The 27916-nt window shown below is 34.0% G+C and overlaps 1 protein-coding gene across 1 annotated transcript in view; it reads left to right on the top strand.

The window, feature by feature from the left end:
* Positions 1 to 24474, top strand: part of LOC106116381 (Kv channel-interacting protein 1) — a 39381-nt gene extending 14907 nt beyond the window's left edge. The window contains exons 2-7 of the mRNA XM_013310200.1: positions 8291 to 8661; positions 17110 to 17179; positions 17340 to 17410; positions 23188 to 23397; positions 23718 to 23884; positions 24211 to 24474. Coding sequence (XP_013165654.1) covers positions 8506 to 8661; positions 17110 to 17179; positions 17340 to 17410; positions 23188 to 23397; positions 23718 to 23846 — 636 coding nt within the window. The 5' untranslated portion in view covers positions 8291 to 8505 and the 3' untranslated portion in view covers positions 23847 to 23884; positions 24211 to 24474. The remainder of the gene's footprint in view (positions 1 to 8290; positions 8662 to 17109; positions 17180 to 17339; positions 17411 to 23187; positions 23398 to 23717; positions 23885 to 24210) is intronic.
* The last annotated feature ends 3442 nt before the right edge of the window (positions 24475 to 27916 follow it).

Here is a 27916-nt window from a genome sequence, read left to right as displayed (position 1 = left end):
GTATCTATTATTTTGAGGACTTTTGTTGTACCGATATAATTGATTACTTTTGATGTACCTATATATTTGCATATCTTGTCTGTTACGATCTATATGACGCTGACTGTACATGGCGGGATTCGAACCCAGGACCTGCACATTGCAAGTCGAGTGCTTGACCCCTGAGCCACTGACGCTCTTGTATCTTGTATTATCGACACTAATTTGAATTTTTTAATCTGCACTCGTTAAAGTCCCATATAAAAACCATAGATATTAAAACCTAAAATTAGATGTAGACCGCAACTCCGTCCGCGCGGATTTAAAAAAAATAGTACCCTGTGTTCCAGACTACGTTCTACATCTATGACAAATTTTAGTAAGATCCATACAGTTCTAGTGATTAAATTATTCAAACTTTCGTGAGACATTACACTAAACTGATATATAAACACGGCTAAACACTCACGTATATACGTCCGGTGGCGGCACCGACTAGTTTCGAGCCCATCGGGGGCCCTTCATCAGGATGAGTGGTAGTGGTATTATTTCGCGGACGCGGCCCGTCGCTAATTGCGCGCCTGCGCTTTTAGGGCGCGTCTTGAGGGGGCGGGGTGGCGTACAGCCGTGTTTATATATCAGTTTAGTTCTAGTGATATCTATCAAACATCTTTCTATACATACAAACATTTGCATTTTTAATATTAGTAAAATAGACACTTATTAAATAGCACAAAGATATTTACGTATTTTTTTTCTTACATATTATATAATGAAGATTGTAACTGTAAAGTACCAAAATATCGAAGTCAGTCTTTAATAGAAGAGTCTTAAATGCATGATATTAAATAAAAGTACCTGGATGACCGGTATTTTTTTTTAAATTGTGTTTTTTTGGAAATTACATTTAAGTAGGAATTATTAATAAAATGATGAAATATGAATAATATTTTTCGATCTTACCGATAGAAAAATTTAAGTTTATGTTTAAGTTGATTATCGATAAAATACGAATAAAATGACATTTTCTAAAAATGAGATTCCTAGCTAGATCGATTTGTCGCCCCCGAAACCCCCTATATACTAAATTTTATGAAAATCGTTGGAGCCGATTCCGAGATTCCAATTATATATATACAAGAATTGTTCATTTAAAGGTATAAGATATTAAAAACGAATAATTAACTAAAATATAAGAGTCCCTTTAGGCAAGGTTCCGTTTTTCAATATGGAATGTGCTGCGTGGGGTGACAGGAGTAGATAAAATATGAAATAAATATAATAAAATCTGAAAATAGCATCAGAAGTAGAAAAATTAACATTAGTGTTATTAGCATGTTATAAAGAAAGGAAACAAAGAACACAAAAATAATAAAAACCATTTCAAAAATAACACAAACATAAAAGTAATTCCGTAACAGAATTGCGTCAGTTATTTTTTTTTTTAATTTTTTTTAATTCAATTACACAAAATGGAGGACACGCGGTCGCGCGCTTTTTGAAAGCAAAATGGCCGCAAGCTGAGAGCCTTTATACATTTTAAAAGCTTTATACAGGTAAAACTGAAAGAGCGTTTGAGTGATGTCATGTTGAATAAAAAAATAATTTTTCACTCACAGACCAAATTGTATATTCAAATAAGTAGGTAGCCATTTTTAATATTTACTAGCTGTCTAGCTTTAATATTTACTAGCGACTCCGTCCTCGTGAATAAAAAAATAATAATAAGTGTAGCCTATGTGTTCTTTTATACTATGTTCTATATGTATGCCAAATTTAATCGAGATCCGTTCAGTCGTTCTAGAGATATCTTCAAACCATCCATCCATCCACATCACATCCATCTAAACATTCGCATTTATAATATTAGTAAGTTAAAAAAAAAGCAGCTCTTCAAGGCATGAATTAAAAAAATGAATAAATAGTATCCTATATCCGTCTCCTGGCTCTAAGCTACCTCCTCACAATTTTCAGGCATATCGGTAAAGCCGTTCCTGAGTTATAAATAGTGTAACTAACACCACTTTCTTTTATATATAAAGATGTTTACAGATAACACAACTCATTTCAGGGTTCTACTACGTAGGCAAAGACCACGCACTTCTAACTGGCACAGTCCTGGCACACATCTTTCGCTTCTACTAAATCCATGAATCTATGCGCACGTTCTGTGGCTTCTTACTCCTTTATTTCCGCAAAAAAATATTTAAAAACCAGTCTAAAATTAACTTTATAACCGAAGATAGAATACATAGCCATAAACAACTATAAAATAGCATAGACAATGTATTTTATCTGTCGGTAAAATAGATTAACAACTTGTGCTAGGATAAAGCAACATTGAAGTGGGGTGTTAAATTTACTTTTACAATTCTGTAGACGTAAATTATCCAGAGGCGGACGAGAATGTATATTCAATCAACCCACCTTATTGTTGCCCCGATTCTTACATTCAGAATTAAAAAATAATAAATAAATGAAGAGTGTCGGTGGTTCAGGGGTCAAGCACTCGACTTGCAATCTGCAGGTCCTGGGTTCGAATCCCGCCATATACCAATGTGTTTTTCGATTTCCGGTTACATATGTACCTTTATCCGACGTTCTTACGGTGAAGGAAAACGTAACGCTGCACATATCTGAGAAGAAATTCAAAGATATATGTGAAGTTAATCCGCACTTGGTTGCGTGGTTGACTATGGCCAAATCATCCTTAACTTAGGGTAGGATCTGAGCCCATCGGTGGGGACGTATGAGCTGATGATGAATAAATGAGTTCTTGTTAAAAATCCTAACTTATCGTTCAAAATACTGCCATGAATCTTTTAGATGTACTTTATTTTTATTATCTTTAAAATTATTTACGATAACAATAATCTAATATTAAGCTTAATCTATAAAAAACTGACCTGAAACTGTACACAAACAATTTGACGACATGTTTCGCGGTCGTCGTTTTGGCGCCAAAAGAATTACGAGCGCGCTGGGACCATCTGTCAAAGTGACAGCGAAATATTGCGCGAGTGTCGTTCGGAAACTGCCACTTCAATGATAGTGTCGGATTTTTGCAAGTTTTTTGTGTAGCAAACAGTTTCTTACAATATAGATCGAGTTATTTTTAATTAATTCATAGAAACGCCTACGTTTATTTTATTTTATTCGGCTTAAATAATATTCCTCTCGTCTATTTTGTATTGACACATTTTAACAATAGACTCTTAATTAAACTCTATAAAAACAGATTAAAAAAGCTAACGACGCTACCGTCAAAACAATACGTTTACAGACTAAACAATTGTATTCGTAACATCGACTATATTACGTACGTCATCTATTTGAGGTTAGGTTGCGCGGGGAATGTTTATTTGTCTTGAGTTAGTGCACATTACGCGTACCATCTTGATTTACTACGGCTAAAGAAAATAAATTACAATAATAAACGGTATGTAGATACAGTGTTAACATTTTACGTAAAATACCGTAATTTCCTGTTATTCGAGATTCTTGTAAATTCAATTTTTCCTTTAGACTTTTTATTTTGAAATTTTTCTTTAACAACATTTGTTACTTTGTAAAACAAAGTAAAGTATTGGTTATAACATATATATGTTTTCAAGTGAATACTTATTCCGCTGGCGAATCGACCCAAAGTGGGTCTTGGCCTCCGACACAAGAGATCGCCAAAGTCGCCTGTCTTGCGCCTTCTCCTGCCAGTCCATCGCTTGTAGTTCCCGCAGATCTAGCTCTACGGCGTCTTGCCAGCGGTACCAGGTCCGATCGATGGGTCGGCGGCCAGTCGGGGTCCCGAGATATGCTGCTTTGGCCTTTCGATCTTCCCCCATGTTTAGGAGGTGGCCCAGCCAAGTGAATAAATATTTATTTATGTTTTAAAATTTCTTTAAGAACTTTACTGGGAAGTAGCAAGTGGTGTCCATTGACGGTTGTCTGTGAATAATTTATTGAAGTATTGATTTTGTTGCATACTTAGCTAACGATGTATGATTACATTGGGTTTTCAAAGTTCTATAAGTTTATGGAAAATTTACTTTTTTATATTATAAGGTGGCAAACGAGGAAAGCGGCCAAATTAATTTGCCGAAATGGCGGCCGTTGCCCATAGACATTTGCAAGTGATGCATTATCTTTAAATCCACGTACCCTTTCAATTATTTCCCTATCAGTAAAGATAAAAAGGGAACGCGGACTAAAATAACAGACAGACACAGTCATTATACGAAACGCGGAATTGTTTCTTTTTATATTATAAGCAGGCAAATGAGGAAACCGGCCAAATGAATTTGACGAAATAGCGACTGTTGCCCATAGACATTTGCAAGCGTTGCCTACCTTTATCGACAGGAGAGGGGACACATAGAAAGAGAATATTTACAATTAAACACAGAAACAAGATAAGAGCTGACAAAAAAGGTCCGACAAATTGTCTTACTCTTACTAATATAACTTTGAATGTTTGGATGGATGTATCATCATCATCAGCTCACTATACGTCCCCACCGAGGGGCTCGGAGCTTACCCTAAGTTAAGGGTGATTAGGCCATAGTCAACCACGCTGCGCCAAGTGCGGGTTGGTTGACTTCACACATATCTTTGAATTTCTTCTCAGATATGTGCAGGTTGCATCACGATGTTTTCCTTCACCGTAAGAACGAAGGATAAATGTACATATATAAATCGCAAATCGAAAAACACATTGGTACATGGCGGGATTCGAACCCAGGACCTGCAGATTGCAAGTCAAGTGCTTGACTACTGAGCCACCGACGTTGGATGGACGTATGTTTGAAAGTATCTCCGAAACGCCTCAACGGATTTTGATGAAATTTGGCACACATGTAGAACATAGTCTGGAAAAACACATAGGCTACTTATTAAGTTTTTGAATTCCACGCGGACGAAGTCACATCGCTAGTTCAATCTAAAAATGGACTATTTGATGATTAGAATTTGTACGGGACACACAGTGATGAAAGACAAAGGCTGATATATTTGTCAGGTATTTGGTGACGAGACATTGCAGCTAAATTTACTTTAACTACAGTTAAATTTTACTATAGTCTCATTTTTATCCATCGGGTCAATTAAGTTTGTCGTGATATACTAGTGTTGTGCAAACGTATTTTTAACGATAACGTGACCTCACGTCACATCGGATTGTATCTTGATAAATATCGATCGTTACATCGTTGGTAATTAGCACGAACTAGTGATGTGCCGATACTTAAATATATCGATAGTAATTAAATATGTTGATGTGTCCTTATCATAGTGAAATGTTAAAAAAAATGTTTATAAATACATTAAGCGTACATACAATAATTACTACAACTTTTTTTTGTATATTATACAGTGTCAAACGAGCAAGAGGACATCTGAATTTACCGAAGTAGCTAAGCGACTAATACCCGTAGACATCCACAATTTCAGATGCGTTGTCTACCCTTAATCCACCGCGTAAGGAACACACAGTCAGCTTTCCTCGTCCTATGCTGCAATTCTTCCGTCCAATACATTTTCCTCTTGCCATCTTTTCCTTATAAGACAATCGGAAGGGTCGGGACTTATAACACGTGGGTAGGGAAAGAGTACTAAAATCAGGCCAAAGCACGCTAACTCATCAGGTGAAACGTTCAAATGCTTCCACATCACGACTGTCTTCTGTGTAATCGTAGGATTGGATATCGATATATGTATTATACACATCCCTAGACAAGGGTTTATGGTTAATAAGCCTTTTTCTGCGTCATGTTAAAGGGAAGTTGTTTTTTATAATCTTCCGGTTGACCTACACGTGTGTACAATGTAATAAATCCTTATTAGATGGTAACCAGTTTTTAACAGTGGTAGAGCCCGCTTTAACATTTTCGCACGAATTGGCTCGGCTCGGTGAAATACCATGACCATACAGTAGACAGGCGTCAAGTGGAAGCTATTCCGCGTTTCGTCTGATGAGTGTACATCCCGGAGGCCTAATTTAGTCCTCTTTCCCTTCCCACCCTTTTTCTCATGTGATGAGAGGATGCATAGGAAGGGAAAATACTCTCTTTATGTGCATTCTCTGTAGATTAAAGGCAACGTATCTGCAATTCAGTATGGGCAACGGTCGCGTCGCTATTTCAGGTGGCCACTTTTGTTTATGATATAAAAATTATCTTTAGCAATAAAGATTATTCGTCATGTTTATTGGCTGACCAAAATGTGCATGGCCATGTAGACAACAATGCTATATACTCTGTTGGACAATAAAACGAGGCGTCGGAGCATAGTTCTGTCTGTTAGTTTTGCATAGAAATGGTCCGACATTTGCATGTATATGTAGCTGAAATCTAGGTCATAGGATTTGGGAGAGCGTTTTCAATATTTGTTATATTTGGTTGTGGATAGCCAATAAAATAAGTAATAGAATGGCGACATTTTTATTTCTTTTCATAAGTCACTGGCAGGTTTGAATGTTCTGGATTTTTATTTTATTAAAAAATTGTCTTTAGGTAAAAAATACAGGTTTTTTTTAATATCATAAGGTGGCAAACGAGCGAGCGGCCACCTGAAATCGCTGAAATAGGGAAGTGACCGTTGCCCATAGACATACGCATATGCGTTGCTTACCTTTAATCGACTTCTTTTCCTTTCCTTGTAAGAAAAAGGGTGGGAAGGGAAAGAGGACTTAATTAGTCCTCCGGGACGCACACTCATCAGACTGTAGTTGGAATAGCTTCCACTTGACGCCTGTCTTCTCCGTGGTCGTGGTATTTCACCGCGCGAGACGGGACAATACGTGCGAAGATGTTAAAGCTCGCTCTACCACTGTAAAACATAACACTGTAACATCTTTTCTTTCCCACATAAATCACAGTTTGAGTAAACATTGGATAAACAAATTGTAGCTTTTGTTTTTAAAATGTTTCAATTATTTTTCTGACAGATTGTTTTTTTAAATTTTTATTTTCAGCCAGACTTTGTTTAATTGTCTTCATAAGATTACAAACTATTTTGAACAAAAACGTGCGATGTAAAAAGCCGAATAACCTTAAATATTATATTTTTATTTCATAAATATCAAAAATAGGCATATCTTAAGTAAGGTTATATCAAGAGGTTTTCTTATTATCTTGAAGGGATGAAAAATGTCAAGTGATTGTTATAAAATGCTTGGATAGACAGAAACTATAATATTGTTATATATACGAGAGGACATCTTGAATAAAATTAAAGTTCCATACCACAAACATATTTGGGAAAATTTAAAACATTGAAACGAAATCAAAGGAATCTAAATTATTTTCTATTTCTAGATTTTAAGAACATCCATAATATTAGTTTTTTTTATAAACTTAACCCAAAATCGACGAGCATATGTGGATGTATGACTTTGACATCTGTCATCTCGGCATACCTCTGTAGGTTACGTTAAGTAAACATTGTATGAAATGAATTTACTTTACAGTTTTAACATTTACGCTTTAAGTTATTCATTTTTAAATCTAATTTGTCTTAATATGTAAACCACATATCTTGTAAAATATTTAAAGATGGTGTAAAAATTTTAACGATGTGTCAAATGCCAAAATTATCACCGGGCGTTACCGTGGCGGGATCGTTTGGCGCCAAACCTGCGCAAAGATGGCGGCCGGCCAAATCCCGCGCGATTTGACGCTTCAATTGAATTAGTTTACATAGGTTTGTATTATGTCTACGATTTGATGGATGAAAATATTTTCCTGTTTTTTTTTTTGAAAAAAAAATTACTAGAAATATCATTTGGTTGTTCCGCTTGCAAAATATTACTATTAGATTTGTCCAATATTATCTTTATTATGTGGTCTATAGCTCCGTCGTGAAAATTAAAAAAATAATATATAATCATCTTAGCAATGTAATACAAACCAGCTGTCGCCCGCGACAACGTCCACGCGAAATTAAAAAAAAACTTAATTAGTAGCCTATGTGTTCTTCCAGACTATGTTCTATATCTATGACAAATATCACTAAAATGCTTGTAGCTATTCTGGAGATACCTTCTAACATCCATCTATATAAACTTTCGCATTTATAATATTAGTTAGTTTATTGCTTTATATTTATATATATATATTTTTTTTATATTCTGTCCTATTTTTACTAATTTCAGACCCAGCATTACCAATCTTAAAATATGTACATTTGAATTGAAATTGAATCAATAAACGTTACGACACCTAAGACATAAGCCAGCCCAAGCTCTTGAAGTCCTATTTTTTTCTTTACAGCTCTTTAAATACTTGAACATTGATTTAAACATTTTTTTATCTTGTTTCAGATTCGGATTCCTGCCTTTTAGCCATCCATAAAACTCAAATAATACAAATTAAATAATCTCCCGCCAATCTATGGCCTCGAACTGTCAAATTGAAGAGTTAATCCAGCTCGCCAAAATATTAACATAGATTAAAAATAAACGTCAGTGATAAATTAGATATAGTGTTGTCAGTATGTTGTGATTAATAGTGTTGTTGTTAAAAATATTTAGTGAAGATGGCCACTCCTCCGGAATCACCAGTTGAAGAACATGCGTACGAATTAGAACCTAGCAGAACGCCGAAACCGATTCCAGTTGCATTGGAAGAGTTATGCAGACAGACAAAATTCTCAAAACAAGAAATCAGAGTTATGTATAGAGGTTTTAAGACGGTAAGTGACATATGTCAAATTTTTATTTTTTTATTTTTAATCTGTAATGTCAAAAGTTTAATGACATTTTTAAAAACAAGGCAAAAGTTTATACCATTCAGCCACTTGGCAAGCTGACGAAATTGGATATTTTATATTCGACTTTAAACTTAACTCATTCGAAATGTCTTAAGTATACCTAACATGGTGCAAAAATCTAGAATATGCATGAATATTTGAGGCCTCGCCGGCGTTAGGGAGACCTAGATTTGCTGCATTTCCTGTTGCCTTGGCGTCGACGTTGGCTTCGTAATTTTACAGATAGTGTGCTCACCTTGAAATGATTTAAAAGGAAAATTTCTTTTAATCGCTTATATGCGTCACTATTTAAGTTACGTAAAAGAAAGGATGGATGGATGTTAGAATGTATCTCCAGAGCTGAATGGTTCTCACTGAAATTTGGCACAGATGTAGAAAATAAAGACGAAGGAAAATATGAGGATGGAAAAAGCGGTTTAATTAAGATAAATTTTGGAATATTATATTATAAAATAAAAAGACAAAATTAAATTATGAAAAAGAAGAGGCACGCACTGTTAGAGGATATATTTAGAACTGATATAAAAAACAAAGAAAAAGGAAGAAAAATATATTAAGTTCCAAATACAAAAATATAAAAATTATGATTAAAAAACGTGTAAAAAGATTCCGTATCTGTCGGCACCAAGGACTGCTAGAACACATAGACTACTAATTGTGTTTCTTTAATCCCGCGCGGACGGATTCGCGGGCGATAACTAAATTAATTATAGAAAATGGGGTAAGATTTTCGCGAACCAAGAAATGGCTTAACCTTTTTAATTTTGGAAATCTGGTTAGTAATGTTCAAAACTGTAATCGCTAGATGGCGTTCGTGTAGCGACGTAAGCGGTCGTTTGACATCGGAGCTGGCACTGACGACGAGTGCCACTCAGAAATGATGAGTGTGGTACAATTTATAAGCGATTAGCGATTTTATATTTTCATTTATAAATATAACAAAACTGAAAATTAAACAGTCTAGATTTTACGCTTTTTAGATTGTCGGGACGAGGTAGGCTAATCGACCATGATTGAAAATATGTACAAAAATTTATTGAATCTTTAAAGCTAACTTAGTTTATTTTCCAGTGATATTATTTATGACGGGGACAGAATTTTAATTTTATAATAATTTAATATAAGCAAAAAAGTAATGAGATTGAATATGGATGGCTACAAGGGTAGGGGAAGACAAAAAAAAGTATGGAATGACTGTGTGAAAGAGGATATGCGTAAGAAGGGGGTAGACTTGGATATGACGGCTGATAGAGATGTATGGAGGAGTAGTACATACTGTGCCGACCCTCGATAGGGATAAGGGCAGGTTGATGATGACAGAAATTTAATTTCTATTGAGGCTCTTTTTTCAAAGACAATTCAAATTGTTTTTGTAAAATAACTTATCCAGACAGTTGCTCGGTACGAACGCAGCGTTACACCAATTATGCTCACCACAATTATATATGCCACGCTCTACATTGGTTGTATTAATTGATTATGCAATTGCTTGGAAAGACAGTTTTTGTTGTGTTCCGATACAAACGCGTCTATTGATGTGAGCTGACAGTAATTCTATCTTTATTCTTAGTTATCCCCGCTACCATGAGCGCCAAAATGGTGAAAATCAAATGGGCACAAAATACTACGTCTTACACCCTGTCTATTATTTTAGACATTATTAATTAGAATCATTTGGCGCGAATGACGTGCTTTCGTTACAATGTCAAGTGTCAGATTGAATAGTGAAGGGACATAAACGTCCACATTTTAGTAAGGCTAGTGTTTCGTCAATACACTGCCACATTTTCGGATTTACTCCCTATCAATTAATAGAGGTCAGTCAGTGCTCGCTTTTCATTTATATTTTGTACCAAATACATCGCTCACCAGGGCTCCATGAGGCCTAGCGTAACAAGTGTCGAGAAGTGACGCAGTTTCCGGCACAAACTGTTCCAACGTTTTATACAGGCATTAAGAAATTAACTGTAATAAAGATTTAATTAAAATTAATATACTAAAGCAACACAAGGATGGAAAGACTTACATGTGGCAAGGAGAATGTTATGTGTGGAGTGGCACACCGGTAGTGAGCCTATGAAGAAATGGATTGTGTGAAATATGACATATTCCATGCACCCTCTCATCCGGAAAGTTCACTTCCACGTCTTGTCCTTTCCTTATAAGAAAAAGTGTGGGAAGGGAAAGAGGACTAAATTAGGCCTCCGGGACGCACACTCATCAGACTGTACGCGGAACTGCTTTCTGTCTTCTGTGTGGTCGTGGTATTTCACCGGGCGGGACAATTTGTGCGAAAATGTTAAAGAGGGCTCTACCACTGTTAAATTTGCTACAGATATATAAAAGAGTCTGGAAGTACACATAGGCTACTTGTTAGATTTTTTTAACTCCGTGTGGACGTAGTTACTGTCGATAACTATGTTCTATATCTGTACCCATTCAATAAGATGTGTTCAACCGTTGCGTAGCTATCGAGTAAATATGTAAATCGAAGTATGACGTTCGGAAACCTTACAACTTCTAAATCTTAACCAATTAACTGGTAATCTTGTTATTTGCGCACACAAACGCGTTATAAAGATATAAGCTTTCATTTTAAAAACAACTTTTGAGGTTATGTTTATTCCTGGCTGTTTTCATTCGACGTAAAAAAATGCTGATTCCACTGACATCTATAAATGGACAGGTTATAAGACATAGTATTATGTGCCTATTTGAATTTCGCCATTTTGTCGCTGATGATAGATGTAGATAGAAAGTCTATGTAGAAGTGTCACGTCACATCAACAGCGTTGTAATCGGGACGAAAGAAAGGCTATCATTTCCAAACCTATCCATTTTAAGAGAGCAGTGTCTTACTCAGGGGTTTTGTACTAATGCAAGATATAAAACTGTCTTCAAAAAACTCCTCTTCACGTTAATTTATTCCAAATTAAGTACTTATTTAGTTCTAACAATTTTTAATTCTTTTAGTTTAAGAGAAAATCCTTTCTAGCTTTTAAAGCTAGAAATAATTTATTTTTCTTAGGGTTGTGAAATATTTTTTACCCCTTTTACAAGCAATTTTATTTAGCTGGGGTAACTAAGAAGTGGATAAAATCAGCTTCATAGAAAGTTGAAGTGTTAGTCGGCACTTGTTACAGCCTAGAGGTGTGATCGGGTGTGGTCCAAGTGATATACTTATAGCGTTCTAATTAAATTATACATTTTATTTTAATATTTAAATTATTTTTTTTTATTAATGACTTGATGACTATAAATGTGCGTTTGCTTGGAAGGAATTGCTTGATGTTAGGCAGTTTATCAGTAAAATTGTCACCACAGCTGTGTGTGTGGTAGCTACCATCATCGCCAATATGGCAAAAATCAAATAGGCACAAATTACCACGTCTTAAAGCCAGTCCATTTATGGTTAGGTTAGGTTACAAAAGTATGGATGAATTGCAGACGTTACTGAAATATAACGACTGATGAAGAGTATGGAATACAGGTTCATTTTTTCTTTACAATCTTGTGACAAACGAACAAACGGCACATAACAAACAAGAAGTAATAAGTTAGAAACTTATAGATACACCGACCTTTAATGAACGGGGGATGAATAGAAGGAAGATATTTCCACTTCATAATCGTCACTTTCTCTATCACAGACAATTTCCTTTGCATTCCTTATTAAAAAGTTAGGAAAGGAGGAATAGAATTTGACGTCTGTCAAACACTGTACACAAACGCGGAATTATTTCCATTTGACGCCTGCCTTGTGTGGTCGTCGTATAACGCGTTTGGTTGTGCAGAAGCTAAAGCAGATGTGTACTCTACCATAACTATCTTACTAATATTATAAACTAGCTGTTGACCGCGACTCCGTCCGCGTGGATATATAAGAAAACTTAATATATAGATAAGTTAAATAAAAAGCAGCTCTTCAAGGCATAAATTCGAAAAAAAAATTGTATCCTATGTCCGTCTCCTGGCTCTAAGTTACCTCCTCGACAATTTTCAGTCATATCGGTAAAGCCGTTCTTGAGTTATAAATAGTGTTATAAATGTGAATGTTTGGATGGATAGATGGATGTTTGTTTGAAAGTATCTGTAGAACGGTTAAACGAATCTCGATGAAATTTGGCATAAATGTAGAACATAGTCTGTAAGAGCACATAGGCTATTAATTAAGTTCTTTAATTCCGCGCGGACGGAGTCTCGGACAGCTAGTTTAGAAATAAAAATAGCTGTAACACTTCTATCCAACACTTGTCAAGAAATTTACCTTCATTTTCCATTTCAAAGCGCGTTGTATTTCCCTGCGGGAACATGTAGTTATGTAGATGTATCGCATACCTTTGTGAATGTCTAAGCGAGATTCCGAGCGACGTTTTTATGAATGCAGAAGGAATGGCGCGATTTACGATCGTTAATGTAAGATGGCGCGAATATATGTAGATTGTTTTTAGGTTATGTTATGTACAAAAATTGTTTTGGTGTTATAAAAAGATCGATTGTATAGATTTATAACCTAAAATTCCTTTAGTGTGATTAGTATCGCCCATTTTAGTTCTATAGACGTCTTTTTTTTACTATGACTTAAGGGGGATTAATAGAGTTATGTCCAGCGCCCTGGGCGGTAGGTTAACCGCGCCCTATTTCCCCAGTAAAGGACTTCAGGATTAAGTTTTTACAGGTGTGTTTTATTCGTATTGTTTTATTTTTGGCATATTTAAAATCGTGATGATTAAGACGGCATAGTAGAATTTAAAGTTACGTAAGTTACCCATTGATTTAAAAAAATAACGACTTGTTTGTGGTAGACCTTAAAACTATATTCGAATAAAGTAATCCTTTGAACAATGGCCTATATTTAATCGAGGTGTGAAATAATTCACAATGAAAAGGTCAGTAGGTGAACGAGTCGACGACCGTTCCCGCCGAAATAACTCTAAGCGCGCGCCTCATGTCAAAATGACAGCTGTATGTCGGCCATCTTTGAAAATAAATGCGTTATGTAAAGTTTATTTGCGTTCAGGTTAATGTTGTAACGTGCAATATTTATTTTGAATCTACTTAAATCGTAACTGAAATTTATTATTATCTACTACTAGCTGTCGCCGGCGACTACGTCCGCGTGGATATATAAAAAACTTAATTAGTGTAGCCCACCCATCCATTTAAACATTCGCATTTATAATATTAGTAAGTTAAATAAAAAGCAGCTCGTCAAGGCTTAAATTAAAAAAATGAATAAATAGTATCCTATGTCCGTCTCCTGGCTCTAAGCTACCTCCTCAACAATTTTCACGCATATCGGTAAAGCCGTTCTTGAGTTATAAATAGTGTAACTAACACGACTTCTTCTTTTATATATATATGTGGTCGCCTAATAAAAGTTGAATGGACTGTACAATATTTAACACATAGACTTATGAATTAAAAGCGTGAATACTAACATTTTTGTAATGTTTTGTGCCGCGTATACAGTACAAAGACATAACCTCAAAATGCAAGAACTTAATTGTCACTCATAACGCCTTCGTAGAATTCTACGGACATACTCTGACATAATGGCGACGTTTAAAAATGACTGTAAAGAATTTCTTCTCGCTTGCAAGAACAATGTAGACTAACATCTGATTTAATATTAAATGGCGGTAAATTCCATAAAAATTACAATATCGATCGCTTTTACCGAACTTCAGTAAATTAGTTTAATTTTTTAAATCTTTGTTTTTGATTTAATCTCTGACACAAACAGTAAAATTATTTTAATTTTAATATATTTTAATGCGCATTTCATGTTCAACAAACATAACCTCCAAAATAACCTATTCGCAATTAAAATACGATAAGCGAATCGTAAATTACTCATGTTATCTTTTATCGGACATCAAAAAACTAATTTGAGTTAACCTCAATTTAAATTATAGCTATAAAGTTTTCGCGCCATTTCGGCCTATTTTCAATTTTGAACAGGGTTGCTAGAAAAAAAAAATCGTATATCATTAAATCTTCTATACAACATAATTAAGAGAAATAATATTTATGTACGTAATTTGTCACTTATAAATTTCTTCTTTATGTATTATAATTTATCCGACATTAAAAGCTACAATAAAAAAATACTTATGTTAAACTAGCTGTTGCTGGCGACTCCGTCTGTGCGGAATTAAAAGAACCGAACCGTAATAAGCAACAAATATGTTCTATTTGTATGCCTAATTTCATCAAGATCGATTCAGCCGTCCTGGAGATACCTTCAAATCATCCATCCATCTAAACATTCGCATTTATAATATTAGTAAGATGTATGTATTTTTAAAAATAACATATAAATGAAAATACTGCAGCAAACGTAAATTAATGCCTGATTATCTCTAATCCATGCAAATTTTGACGTTAACACTGGCAACCCTGGCCTACAAGGCCGCTTCCCTGACACTCGCCGCACGCGATCTGTCGTGGCGTTACTGCTTTGTTTTGGAAATGCGCATTTTATTCTGTTTATTACCATTACTATTGTACAGTCAGCGTCATATAGATCGTAACAGACAAGATATGCAAATATATAGGTACACCAAAAGTAATCAATTATATCGGTACAACAAAAGTCCTCAAATTAATAGATACATTCACCCTGCTCAAATACATCGGTACATACACAGCGTCAAATATATGAGTACATGCAAGGTGCCCATAAATATCGTGTGCCATAATATATGGCTGCTAAGCCACAGCGTCATAAGTAACGAAGCAGTCAAGGTGTGCAAAATATCGTAACATTTGACAAAATTGAACTCTATTGGTTTGTATTAGCCAAACGAACAAACTTCTTCTTCTTCGTGCCGCTTTATAAGGAAAATTGAAACCCTCTTCTCTTAAAATTTTGGAAACGTTTTTAAATTATATTGGTACGACTCTATACCTAAAACGTCTTTTATTTTTTGGCTAACACTACAAACAAATTGTTTTATCTCAACCAATGAAATTATTCACAACATAGAAATTTTTATATCATATCTTGTTTGTTACGATCTATATGACGCTGACTGTACTTTGATTTTAGTACTACTTTTATTTATAATAAATATAACGATCTTCACTTAAAATTATTATGAATTCAAAACAACTAATATATAAGACAGATAGGTAATTGGATAAACAGTGTCTTCACGTATCGAATACGTTTTAGTGCTGCCGAAAAATATGTATATAAACATAGGAATGAATGCCAATACGGTCTGTCCTCGGTACTTCCAAACCAATACCACTTGGGGACATTCAAGAAGGGAGCAAACCATTTCCTTAAAGGCCGGCAACACATCTGCAGTTCCTCTGGTGTTGATGTTCATGGATGTCGTTGATCATCTCGGTGTTCCCGACGCTCGTTTGCCCCTTTTATTAAAAAAAAGAAATATTACCATTCCAACACAGTTCTTGTAAAGGTGCTTCTAGAGTAGAAAAGGATAGACTAGTCAAAATACTACAGTACAGTCCCTCCGAGAAATGACGTTACGTTTACTATAATTGGTGCAAACTGTCCGATAATTATAGGAAATTTACGAAACTAATAAATAATGTAATTAAATATCAGTTACTTCACTATACTTGTTTATTTTCTTTTTTTTACTAGACTAAAAACTTTAGTAGTCGTTCAGAAACATTCGTGCGATAATTGGGACGTCACATTTTAGCGCCATAGGTTAAGGTTGCGCGGGAAACGCCATGTTTTGTCTTACCTACAAGCGATATATTTATTACAAACTAGTTGTCGCCCGAGATTCTGTCCACGCGGAATTAAAAAAAAACATAAAGTAGCCTATTTGTTCTTCCAGATTATGTTCTATATGTATGATAAATTTCATCAAGATCTGTTCAGCTGTTCTAGAGATACCTTCAAACATCCATTCATCCATCCATCCATCCATCCATCCATCCTTTTATTTATCTAAATATTGGCATTTATAATATTATAAAGCAATACTATAAACTAAAACTAAACCAAACCTGCGGTCGCAGCGATTTGGGATCGATTTTTTATATTATTTAGTTTGGTTTAGTTTTAGTTTATAGTTTATAGTATTATTTTGGTAGATTAATTTTAATTTAATTAGTCACTTAATAATTAATATAGAGTTAAGTAATTCAATAATAAGTTTATGTATATATTTTTAAGTTATTATATTTTTCAATTGCTAAATAGTTATATATTTTTAAGTTATATACTTAATTTTATAAAGTAATATTATAAAGTAAGCCAATAATATCTTAGTTTTCTTCCCCTTCTTCTTCTCTTTTTCTCTGTTATTCAATTTTCTTTTTTTCAATTACGTTTGCGAAAATTTCCAATGGACAATAATGTGCTATTATGTTCTGTTTCAGGAGTGTCCAGAAGGTGTGGTCCACGAAGAATCATTTAAAGATATTTATGCCAAATTCTTTCCACATGGAAGTAAGTACTATCATGCTATACCTATCCTAGACGTTAAAAAACCCATGGGTGATTAAGATAGAATACAAATATTCATAAAATAGTAGATATTTGAAACATTAGTCATGAATGAATAACTTAATGACAATTTAATTGACGTTAAATTATTTGTTAATTTAAGATTCAGCACTGTACGCGCATTATGTCTTCAAAGCGTTCGATGTTAACTGCAGCGGGGCAATCAGCTTTAGAGTGAGTACGACCACAATTTTATACTAAATATACGTATTTATTAATTAAACAAGCTGTCGTCCGCGAATCCGTCCGCGCGGGAATAAAAAATGGTTCCTAAAGGGTTTCTCCGGTAACTATTGGAGTTTTTCACACCTTTTAAACCTTCCCTAGACATCTACGAACATTTCAAGACCAAGATAAGATAAATCCGTTCAGCCGTTCTCGAGTTTTAGCGATACTAGCTAATAGCAATTGCTATTATATATATATGTGTATATCCTAAACACAGTACCACTATTCCTTTTTATTTTGATTAAGTTAGCGCTTGACCACGATCCCGCCTCCTGTTAAGTGATGTGGTCGAAAGATGATACGCGCTAGCTTGGTAGCCTCTTCACTCCGGCAACGTGTTCCAATACAAATTTTCTTTCGAACAAGCGCGATATCTTCCCCTAAGTTTTTGACTACTTAGGGAATCATTACTAATCGAATTAAAGCCTTCTCGTCAAAATAGGTCGTTTACAGAAAGTCACAGCGAAATTTTCATACTTACAAAGATATACACAAAATTAAAAACGCGTGAAAATATTTACATTAAATATAAAAAAAACTGTTAAAATAGGGCGATAACAATTAATATATTTACAATAAGAAATCAATAACATACATTAAGTAATATTTCGCATTATTTCACGCATGACGGCCAAAGCTGGCAACATATTTTACATTACTCACATGCTTAGGACATTATGCGCTCATTTTTCAATGCTATGACAAATATCCGAACGCGCGACTCATTGCATAATGCAAGCATTACACATCTTGCCAACATTTAAAATCGGAATATTGTCTTGCGAATTAAAGAATATAATACAAAGAAATTATTTATTTCTTTTCATGCAAGATTATTAATTTATTGTTTATAAAAAAAGATAACTCTGCGACTCTTGTCTTTTAAAACGTTTTGTATCATTTTGACCGAAAACAAGACTATTATAAAACCCAGCAGATTTAAGCTACGATAAAAGAAGTATAAAACCTCTTTATAGATATTTAAAACAATTTTTAATAGCTTTTGCTACTAGCTATCTGATGCCTTTAAAGAGTTTTAAGAAAAATAAAATAAAATCTTGTTCGAACTTTGAATGTAAAGTTTTGTTGTCGGATTTTTATCTGTTACTAGCAAAGTTTTTAGTTTATGAAAGTTGAGTGAAAACGAGTAAGCGTTACTAGTTGTTAAATGACGCTACCGTATTTAACAACTAGTAACGCTTACTCGCTATTTTAAAAGGAAAGGCTATGAGTTAACTGCTTATATATAACTATACCTTGCCTTTTGGTAAGAAACGGTTAGATTTCTACTAACTAAAACCCCATAGGCATCCTTAAGAGTGTCTAGGCGGGCCCCGGGACCTTCAAAGTAACTCAAGAGGGCCGTCCACCGTACAGAGACCTTATTCCCATGAGCAAATCACCTAGTATATATGCTACACTTTGTCAAACAGCTAGTGTAATAATAAAATTAGACTCTGTATGACGCATTCAAAACTAAAATAATATATTTCCCTCTAGTTATTTGTTTTGCGAAAATGCGAACACGAAAACAACTCACTGCGATAAAAACAAAAACAATAACATCTAACTTTGCCCGTTTACAACAGTAACTATGGACTTGATAAACTATGAAGCTCTATAGATATATAGATATAGGTTGACTTCTTTGAATTTCTTCTCAGATATGTGCAGCATCACGATGTTTTCCTTCACCATAAGAACATAGGATAAATGTACATATGTAAATCGGAAATCGAAAAACACATTGGTGCATTCGAACCCGTGCAGATTGCAAGTCAAGTGCTAGTTAATCCCTGAGCCACCGACGCTCTGTTTAGAATATACAAACTATAATATGTTGCTTTAGCCTTTGTCCATTGTCAACAATATAAAATGCCAAATAACTTATTTCTTCGTAAATGCTTTGTAGATTTTCATACTTTTAAGAGTTAATTCGTCGTAGGTAATATGGCGTCGGGACAAAGTGTTGGCAAGCTTCCAAATGCAGAGACGGTTTGGGATGATTTTTTTTGGATTGTTAGTTTCTTGTCATCAAAATAGGTAAGAATTCTTCGAAGTTCGTTAGATTTGTTTTGGAGGTTAGAAAAGCAAATGTATATTCAGAAAATTGAGGACTGTATTAGCACTAGCTGTCGCCCGCGACTCTATCCCTGCGGAATTAAAAAAGGCATAATTAGTAACCTATGTGTTCTTCCAGACTATGTTCTACATATATGACAAATTTCAGTAATATCCATACAGCGGTTATGGAGATACCTTAAACAACTCCTATCCATCCATTGAAACATTCTTATATATAGTTAAAACATAAGAATAAATTGTTGATTGTAAAAAAAAAACACTAATAAGTACGTCTAATCGTAGTTTATTTAAACTTGATATAAAAAACTAATAATCTTATAAGTAACTAAAAACATTTCATTGAATTTTAAGTAAAAATGAATATTAAAAAATATATTTGTCCTAACCTAGTACAATTTTCTTGAGCACGATTACACGACTCGTCTAATGCTACAAGTATCCGAACGGGCGACAATTTGCTTGCCAATGTTGCCATATCGAAATTGAAATCTACCGAGTGCTGCCAACATTGTTAATTACATCACTTTAATTGTCTTGTTTGTTGCTGTATCTACAATAGAAATGTACCTAAATATTGAAGAAGAAGAAGAAAGAAAGAAAAGTTTTTATTATAGGTAATACCGATTAAACCAAGAAACAATAACTAACATAATAAAATTGCACATAACTAAGAAATTAAATTAGACCTAAGTTACCATTTATGGTTAATTTGGATAATCTAGTGATGCCCACACTAGGCAATGCCTGTATCGTGGGCACCGATATTCAGATAGCTATATAATATTCAGTCCACAAAATTACAAAACCCACACTCACGACACTTTAGCATTTAACAATTCAGTTACTCCGGTATACATATAATAAAAAACAAAATTTAAGTTAATGAAAAGAAGAAAAACTTAAGTTAAATATATATTATAAATGTGTATGTACGGATATATAAATTGATAAGAGATAAATATGTTACAGGCTCTAGGATTGTATCTTCAAAAGATTCTCAGTATCATTATAATTTAAAGTTAGCAGCCACTTCAGTAAGGTAGATTTGGCTTGTGGTAGGGATTTTTCTAACAAGTCGCAGCGTTTAACTACAGAGTTATAAATATGAAATGACTTGTGCGATTTTATACATACTAGAAACATTTTAATAAAATTAATATTTGAAACACTTTAAGTAATGATCTTGTCTTCCCAATCGATATATAAAATCTTTGGAATCTTACTAATTTGATGGATGTTTGTTGGAAGTTATCTTCAGAATGGCTGAACGGATTTCGATGAAATTTTTCATACACGTTGAACATAGTCTAGAAGAACGTGTAGGCTATTAATTAGTTCCGCGCGGAGTCGCGGGCGACCGCTATTTGACAGTAACTAAAAAACATGCAACGTGCTTGTTACGTTGTTGGTTTTGACTGCTGTAATAAGTGAATTAATATATATTAGTCTCTGTTTTGTCTAAAAGAATGTGAAGGATGACATTAACTGGAAATTCAAGTATCATTGTAGTTGAGACATAGGAATAGTATTATAAGCTTAATTGGCCCGGTGAAAGGCTTTGCTACCGCTGTTAGTCCTCAGAAAACCTGTAAAAAATTATGACAAGACAGCTAGAGTATCATGTAATACTTTTTGACATTGCATGAGGGCGTTAGTGAGGTTTAAAAATTTAAATTGACTTCACTGGGTGAAATAACTTTGTCAATCTATAATTATTTATTAATTTTGACAATTCTAATAGCAATATCGCTAAACTTTGTCTAGGTGGGTTCCTTTCAAATCTGGCAAACGGCCAAACCACTTGACAGTTAAATTAGCCCGACTCGATTGACATGAGGTTAAGCTGGATGTACACCTTCAGTGTTGTGCACAGATTTATCTGAATAGTTAAAAAGTACGTGTGTCTCAGTTCAACTACAGTTTTGTTTTACCTACACTGTTCTGTTCAGTTGAAATTGCGCAGTTAAGACTCAAGGTGTGTAAATGGCTTTAATTTTTTAATGGTACACAGTCCAATATGTTCTTACTTGTACTTCTTACCTCATTACAATGTTTAGTCCAATAATAACGTTTGCATAAAAGTTTTATGTTGTTATTAAAAATTTTTGGTCATAATTCTGTAAGACGAAGAGAGTCGTTAAAAAGTTTGCCAAATTTCTTGCTGACAGGAACCAACTTGCAACTTTAGGCGTCACTTTAAAGTTATTCGTCTTCTTTTATTGGTAATTAAAAACTTAAACAATGTCTTTTTAAATTACGTCATCACATATTTACATTTTTGTCCGATTAGGAAAGACATGTGACCTCCTTCCTTTATTATACTATATTTAGAAAATAGGAAAATAATATATGTTTTAACCCTATTGATTCAGGAGGATTACACTCTTTGCTCGCATGTATTTTTTATGCACGGATAAAATTGTTACCCGTAGCCTAAACACTGACATCTATATTTGGACATGATATTTTGTGTCTGTATTTCGTCATTTTGGCGCTGACGGTAAAAGTAGCGGTGGTGAGAATTGGAAGTGATAATAAAGGGAATTAATTGTCTGTAACATCAACAATCGTGTTTAATATAACAAAAGCTAACATTTACAAGCAATAGGCTTTATATAGATCAGGGGGTTTAGACAAAGTGCATTCGCTTCGAAGCGAAACTTCAAAAATATATGTAACTGAGTCGCGACAATCACATTACTTATCGAAAGTTATTGTCAGTTTAACGACTGAACCGATTTTGATGAGTGTGGAGTCATTCGTATTCTTCCACTGAGCGTCATAGGTCCCTAGTGATTTTTTCTTCTTTACGTGTTCAGAACACGTTTATCAGCCGTGGAATTATGAGATTCATATTGTGATGCCTGATGTTATTGTGGTCTATTCGTAGTGAATGTTAATTAAACTGCACACGGAGAAGTACAAATAATTCCACGATCTAGAATCTAGAATCCAGTTCGTATTGTTAGGGTTGACTCATCCGTGAAAAATAATCGCGGTTGTTTTTTAACTGATTTTATAATTGTCGCATATGCAATTTTAACCAAATATGTAAAAATAATTCGTTTAGTCTATGAATTATGTCAAGTTAAGCAACCTATACTTTCACAAGAAACACAATATGGTCGAAAAAATCAAGCAATTTTTATTACGACGATAATCAATAGTATTTACTTAATACATTAAAAATCTTCATTTCGTAACAATTTCTACCATAATTTTCGGGTAAAATATTTGATGTGGCAACCCTAACTTATCAGTTCATTTCCTGTATTCCAAGTTCCAATTAACTACGGACGGTGCTTCCCCGACAGATGGCTCTGGAACTTTGCTACTTTATTTACTTGCCAGTACATAAAACATAGATTAACTTTTGAGCAAATAATTAAGATGAATGTACTTGTGAATAAATTAATCTTTGGATAGCAAAAAAATATTTTTCTTAGTAATAGTCTTTGTGGGTAGAGATTTTTGCCGTCAATAAAGTTTGCATGGAACTGTACATATTTTTTATTTTAAAAATTGGCATAGAAAGAGGATATTTGCCCCTGTCACTTCACCGTCAAACCACACAAAGCTGGGAAGGGGAAAGGAAGAATTTAACGGCACATAAAATCATTATGTTAACCATATTTCAGGAGCTTCTCGTCACACTATCCACGCTACTTCGAGGTTCGGTATACGAGCGTCTACGCTGGGCGTTCAGGTTGTACGACGTGGATGGAGACGGAGCCATCACACGACAGGAACTTGCTGAAGTTGTGGTAGCTGTTCACGAGTTGTTGGGCAGACGTGCACCGCCTGGCTCGCCTGCTGCTAGACTGGATGATGCTAAGGCTAATGAACAGGTATATATGCTTGTAATCGTGAGGGGTACACTGGAATGGCTGTCACGGACAGATGCATCGATCTGGTCAAGGTTGCGGGTATCCTGGATGCGGGTAGCACACGACTGATCATCGTGACGATGTTTGGGTGAGGACTGTGCCCAACAGTGGGCGACTCATGCCTAAGCAACAACAACAACTCAGTGGCGGATTAAATTGCTGAATTATAAGACTGGGGGAAAGTATTTGACAAATATAATAAATAGCATAGCTTCTTCTCTTTCTTTCTACTTCATTGTATATCTTTCATCTCACTCGTATAACGATACGTATGTTTTCAGGTGGACAGGGTGTTCAGGAAGCTGGACCTGAACCAGGACGGCGTGATTACGATCGAGGAGTTTCTGGAGTCGTGCCTCAAGGATGACGTCATCACACGTTCACTGCAGATGTTTGATACGGGGCTATGACGCCAGACTGACCCAGCGCACACGCGCGTTGCTGCCAGGTAAGAGTTTCTAGGGTTAAGAACCTTCTAGAATGTTAATTACCATAGTATTAATAGACTTAGTAGAGTAAAAAATGTTGTACAAAAGGTTTTGCGTCTGTATTTTAAACTACCAATGATTCCCTCGTCCCGGCGACAGGGTATAATGATGACAAATAATCTTAATAATTGAAGGAGAAATGACAAGGGTACATGAGAGAAATATTTTGGCAATCTTTTAAGCTCGACAATAGAGACTGTCAATATTTCTACACACTTTCCTTGTAAATGCTAAGCTTTAAAAAGGTAATTATTTATTTTAAAAGCATTGCTTATTTTCTTATAAGGAGTGTGGTGAAGCGCACAGCGTACTGCCGCTGTCGCCGTGAGCGGAGTGGCGCGGCGTGGCGCGCGGCGGCCGCGCTGGCGGAGTGCGCGCGCTGCTTTGCCGCCTTCGACCACTTCTACCGGCGCGTGCTCATGCCCAAAATAAAAAGCGTCATGTTTTTCCATTTCTAGGTTAATTACGTCAAGAAAACGCGGGAAATCAACGTACTGTCAGCTGCTTTTTTTTTTGACCTTGTGATTTTTTTTAATTGTTCGTTTTGTGCCAGTACCGAATTATGAAAATGAGGTTGGATTATACTGTAATTTCGTTTTAATAATCTGTCAATTTTTTTTGTTATATAGATGGAAAATAGCGTTTGATGGAAAAAATAAGTCTAATAGTTAAAATGCCCCCGGAAATGATTAAATAGTAGCTAGATGTTTAATATCGCTGTTTTAGGTTAGAAAATTTTGTTTTCAACCTTTATTCCTACATTTTAAATATTCTAGTGTAATTAAATATCTATGGTATGTTTTTAATCTATGGTCGTAATGAGTATTGGTAGGAATTTGGAAAAGGTTTAGTAGAGAGAAGATTTGAATGTAATATTAAAGGATTTTACCAAAAAAAACAGCGATTGCTGTGATCTTATTGCATTTTAAAAGTGATAAAAATTTATTCTAAATATAAATAAAATTAAATAAGAGCAAGTATCAAGTTTTGGTTGATCGCTATAGAGTTTGACGTTCTGATTTACGTACTGGGTTGACAAGTTTAAAAATACGTCGTAAAAACTTCACATACATTTTCTTTTCTTAAATCAAAACAGGGTATATGCCGCTTTATTAAAAGCGAGTACTTTATAATTTATATGAACAGACACAAATCAACGATATTAAAATTTTGGACGTGCTTAAGAAGTATTTTTGAGAATTATATTATTTTTACGTAATTTTGTGCAAAGATTTCTGATATGGTAACATTTAACAATGTCAAATGTAATCTGCACAGATTATTTATTTCCCCACATTTTATTACATTTTGAGGTTATAAACGTAAAAAGTACATTAAATTCAAAATCTTAAATAATCAATCGACCCAAAATAACTAGGATACTTGGATTTTTTTATCAAATTATCAAGAAAATTTACACTTCATATTATTACAGTCTGTTAATTATCGTTTTTGAAAAATATTTCTTAACATTGCTACTTATTTAAGAAAACTTTTCCGTTTTGAATAAATTATTTAAATTATTCCTGACCATAGACAAAGTACGCTGATGTTTCCTTACCTTTAAATTCCTATTCTCGTGAATAGCATTCGTGTAAAATTTACTGGCGTCATAAATATGTTAACTTTATGTCAATTTTATGAATTAAAAAATCCTATAAGCAATCATTTTAATCATATCATAGTTTATTTTGACAGTTATAGCGAAATAATACTTTCTAGAATATTTATTAGAAATAATTTTCCTATATAAGTGTTAAAAACATAATTGTAACCTAAAGAGGTGTAATCCGGAACACAATAGTTAGACGAAAACCTCCCAAAGACTTTTGTTGGAGTAAACTTTCTAAAATTTGATTTACAATATAAAATAACATTTAAACAGATTCATTCTTTGAAGACAAACTTGTCTATGACACTCTATCTATAGGTTACATGTCTATGGTTAAAAATATAGTGGATTTATCAAATAGTTCCTTCGTTATAATCTTTAAAAATATTATAGTATAGTCACGAAATTATGTGTTTAACATATACTTTTTTTAATGTTACATGCTTTTTTTGTTTAAATCATTTTCAATCTCTGTTATAGTGTGTCTAAGATCGATTAGTTTGACAATTCACTAGATATGGGTTGAGTAAAATCGATTAAGTATTTTTTTCGATTTTCGATAGTTGTTCTCATAGAACTTGCAATCGAGATATCGTGATTATTGTTTTTGTATTATAATATAAATAAAATTTGTTCGATTAATTTTATTACAAGACCGATTCTCGATAGTTCCAGTTAGTTATTGTGCGCGACAGTTCGACATTCTGACAACCGTGCATTAAATACAGTGTTTCCCAAAGTGTGCGATAACGCCACCTTGTGGGCGCTACAGGTCTCAAGTTGCGGGTTATAGTAAAAGTTTCGTTTTGAATTCTCCGTTAATATACATATATAGGTCACAATAATTAATTAATTTAATTTGAAGTTATAGTGGTTTTATATATAGCCTCAAAAGACGAACACTTCTGGCGTCAAGGTATTCGAGCTCTACCAGAAAGATGGGAAAAAGTTGTGTCTAGCGATGGGCAATACTTTGAATGATTCATTTGTAACAATTTTTTAATATATTTTTATCGAAAAAAAGCGAGAACTTAGTTGCGCACCTAATAAATATGTGAAAATATGGGGGCGCTAAAAATATTTATTCTCAAAGTGGGCAGTAGACAAAATAAGTTTGAAATATTTTAGTCAGTTGTCAAACTAATCTATCTTAAATAGACACACTGAAATAAGTGTATAAACGTATTAAAATTCGCTAGTGCATAATTTGACAGCTGTCAAAACGTGTAACATGTTTTTTTTTTTTGGAGATATCAAAAGAAAACAGACAAAGGTAATAAAATATTTTTAAAGCTTATTCCTTATAATTATTAATAGTTTAAATGTTAAATATCTTATGAATTAGAAGGTTATGGAGATGGCTAATAGTCGTTTGTTGGATGTGCGAGTGAGATAGATTCTAAATGTAATCTGTCGAACAACAAAGATAAATATAGTTTTCAAATATTTTTACGTCTATTAAATCGCGGGAGTCGCTGAACACGACGATGGTGTGTAGCGGGATGAGGGGGGAGGGCATTGCTCATGACCTTGAGCCACCAAGACATTTGAAAAGTGAACATTTTTTTTTTCAATAATACGACGCGATCAAACTAGTAAACCCTATTTATGTACTAAGTAAGTAAGATTCAAACTGTAATTTATTTTTATTTCTTCATATGTATAGTATACCAATAAAAATATATATATTCTGTTAAATATATTAATAAATTTTATGAAACAGTTGATTTTCCAGATATTAAAATATTAATTGAATGTTGGCTTTAGTTTTTAAGGATTATTTTGTACGCGTTAAGTCTTTAAACATTTCACGATTACCAATTTGTGTCTAGTTTTATCTGTGAACGTTATAATTAATTTAAATTAATCTTTGTTCATTTAATAATTTACCAACAAGAAATAATTCAAATTAAAATTATTTAAATAAAATAACATTCAAAAACAATTTACAAATTTTTTTTTGTGTTGAAGGAAACAAACGTTCTGCATCATTCTGCCAACGTTAAAAAAAATAATTATAATCAAATTAACATTTACATGCTATGATTGTTTTTGTATAATATTTCTTTGTTAAATTTCTACAATTTCCAAAGAATTCATGATTAATAATGTAATTAAATAATTATCATTCTATTAAATCCGTGTATGTGTACCTTTGTATATTTAATCTGTTTAAATCTAAATGTGTAACGTAAAAATTAAATATCGTTTTTAATGCAAAGATGTTCAATGAAAACATTAACCATACTGCCAATATAATATAAGGTCAAGAAGAAAGTACTAAATCATTTTTAAAAGAATATATAAAAGTGAACTCTCCTTATTCGCGGGTACCAAACGGAATTTTCCCACGTGTTAACGCGGTTTTCGGGATCGCGAA

The sequence above is a fragment of the Papilio xuthus genome, unplaced genomic scaffold (genome assembly GCF_000836235.2).
Source record: "Papilio xuthus unplaced genomic scaffold, Pxut_1.1 DF829660.1, whole genome shotgun sequence".
Lineage (NCBI taxonomy): Eukaryota > Metazoa > Arthropoda > Insecta > Lepidoptera > Papilionidae > Papilio > Papilio xuthus.
The sequence above is the reverse complement of the archived record's forward strand: the minus strand, read 5'-3'. Positions and strand labels throughout refer to the sequence as shown.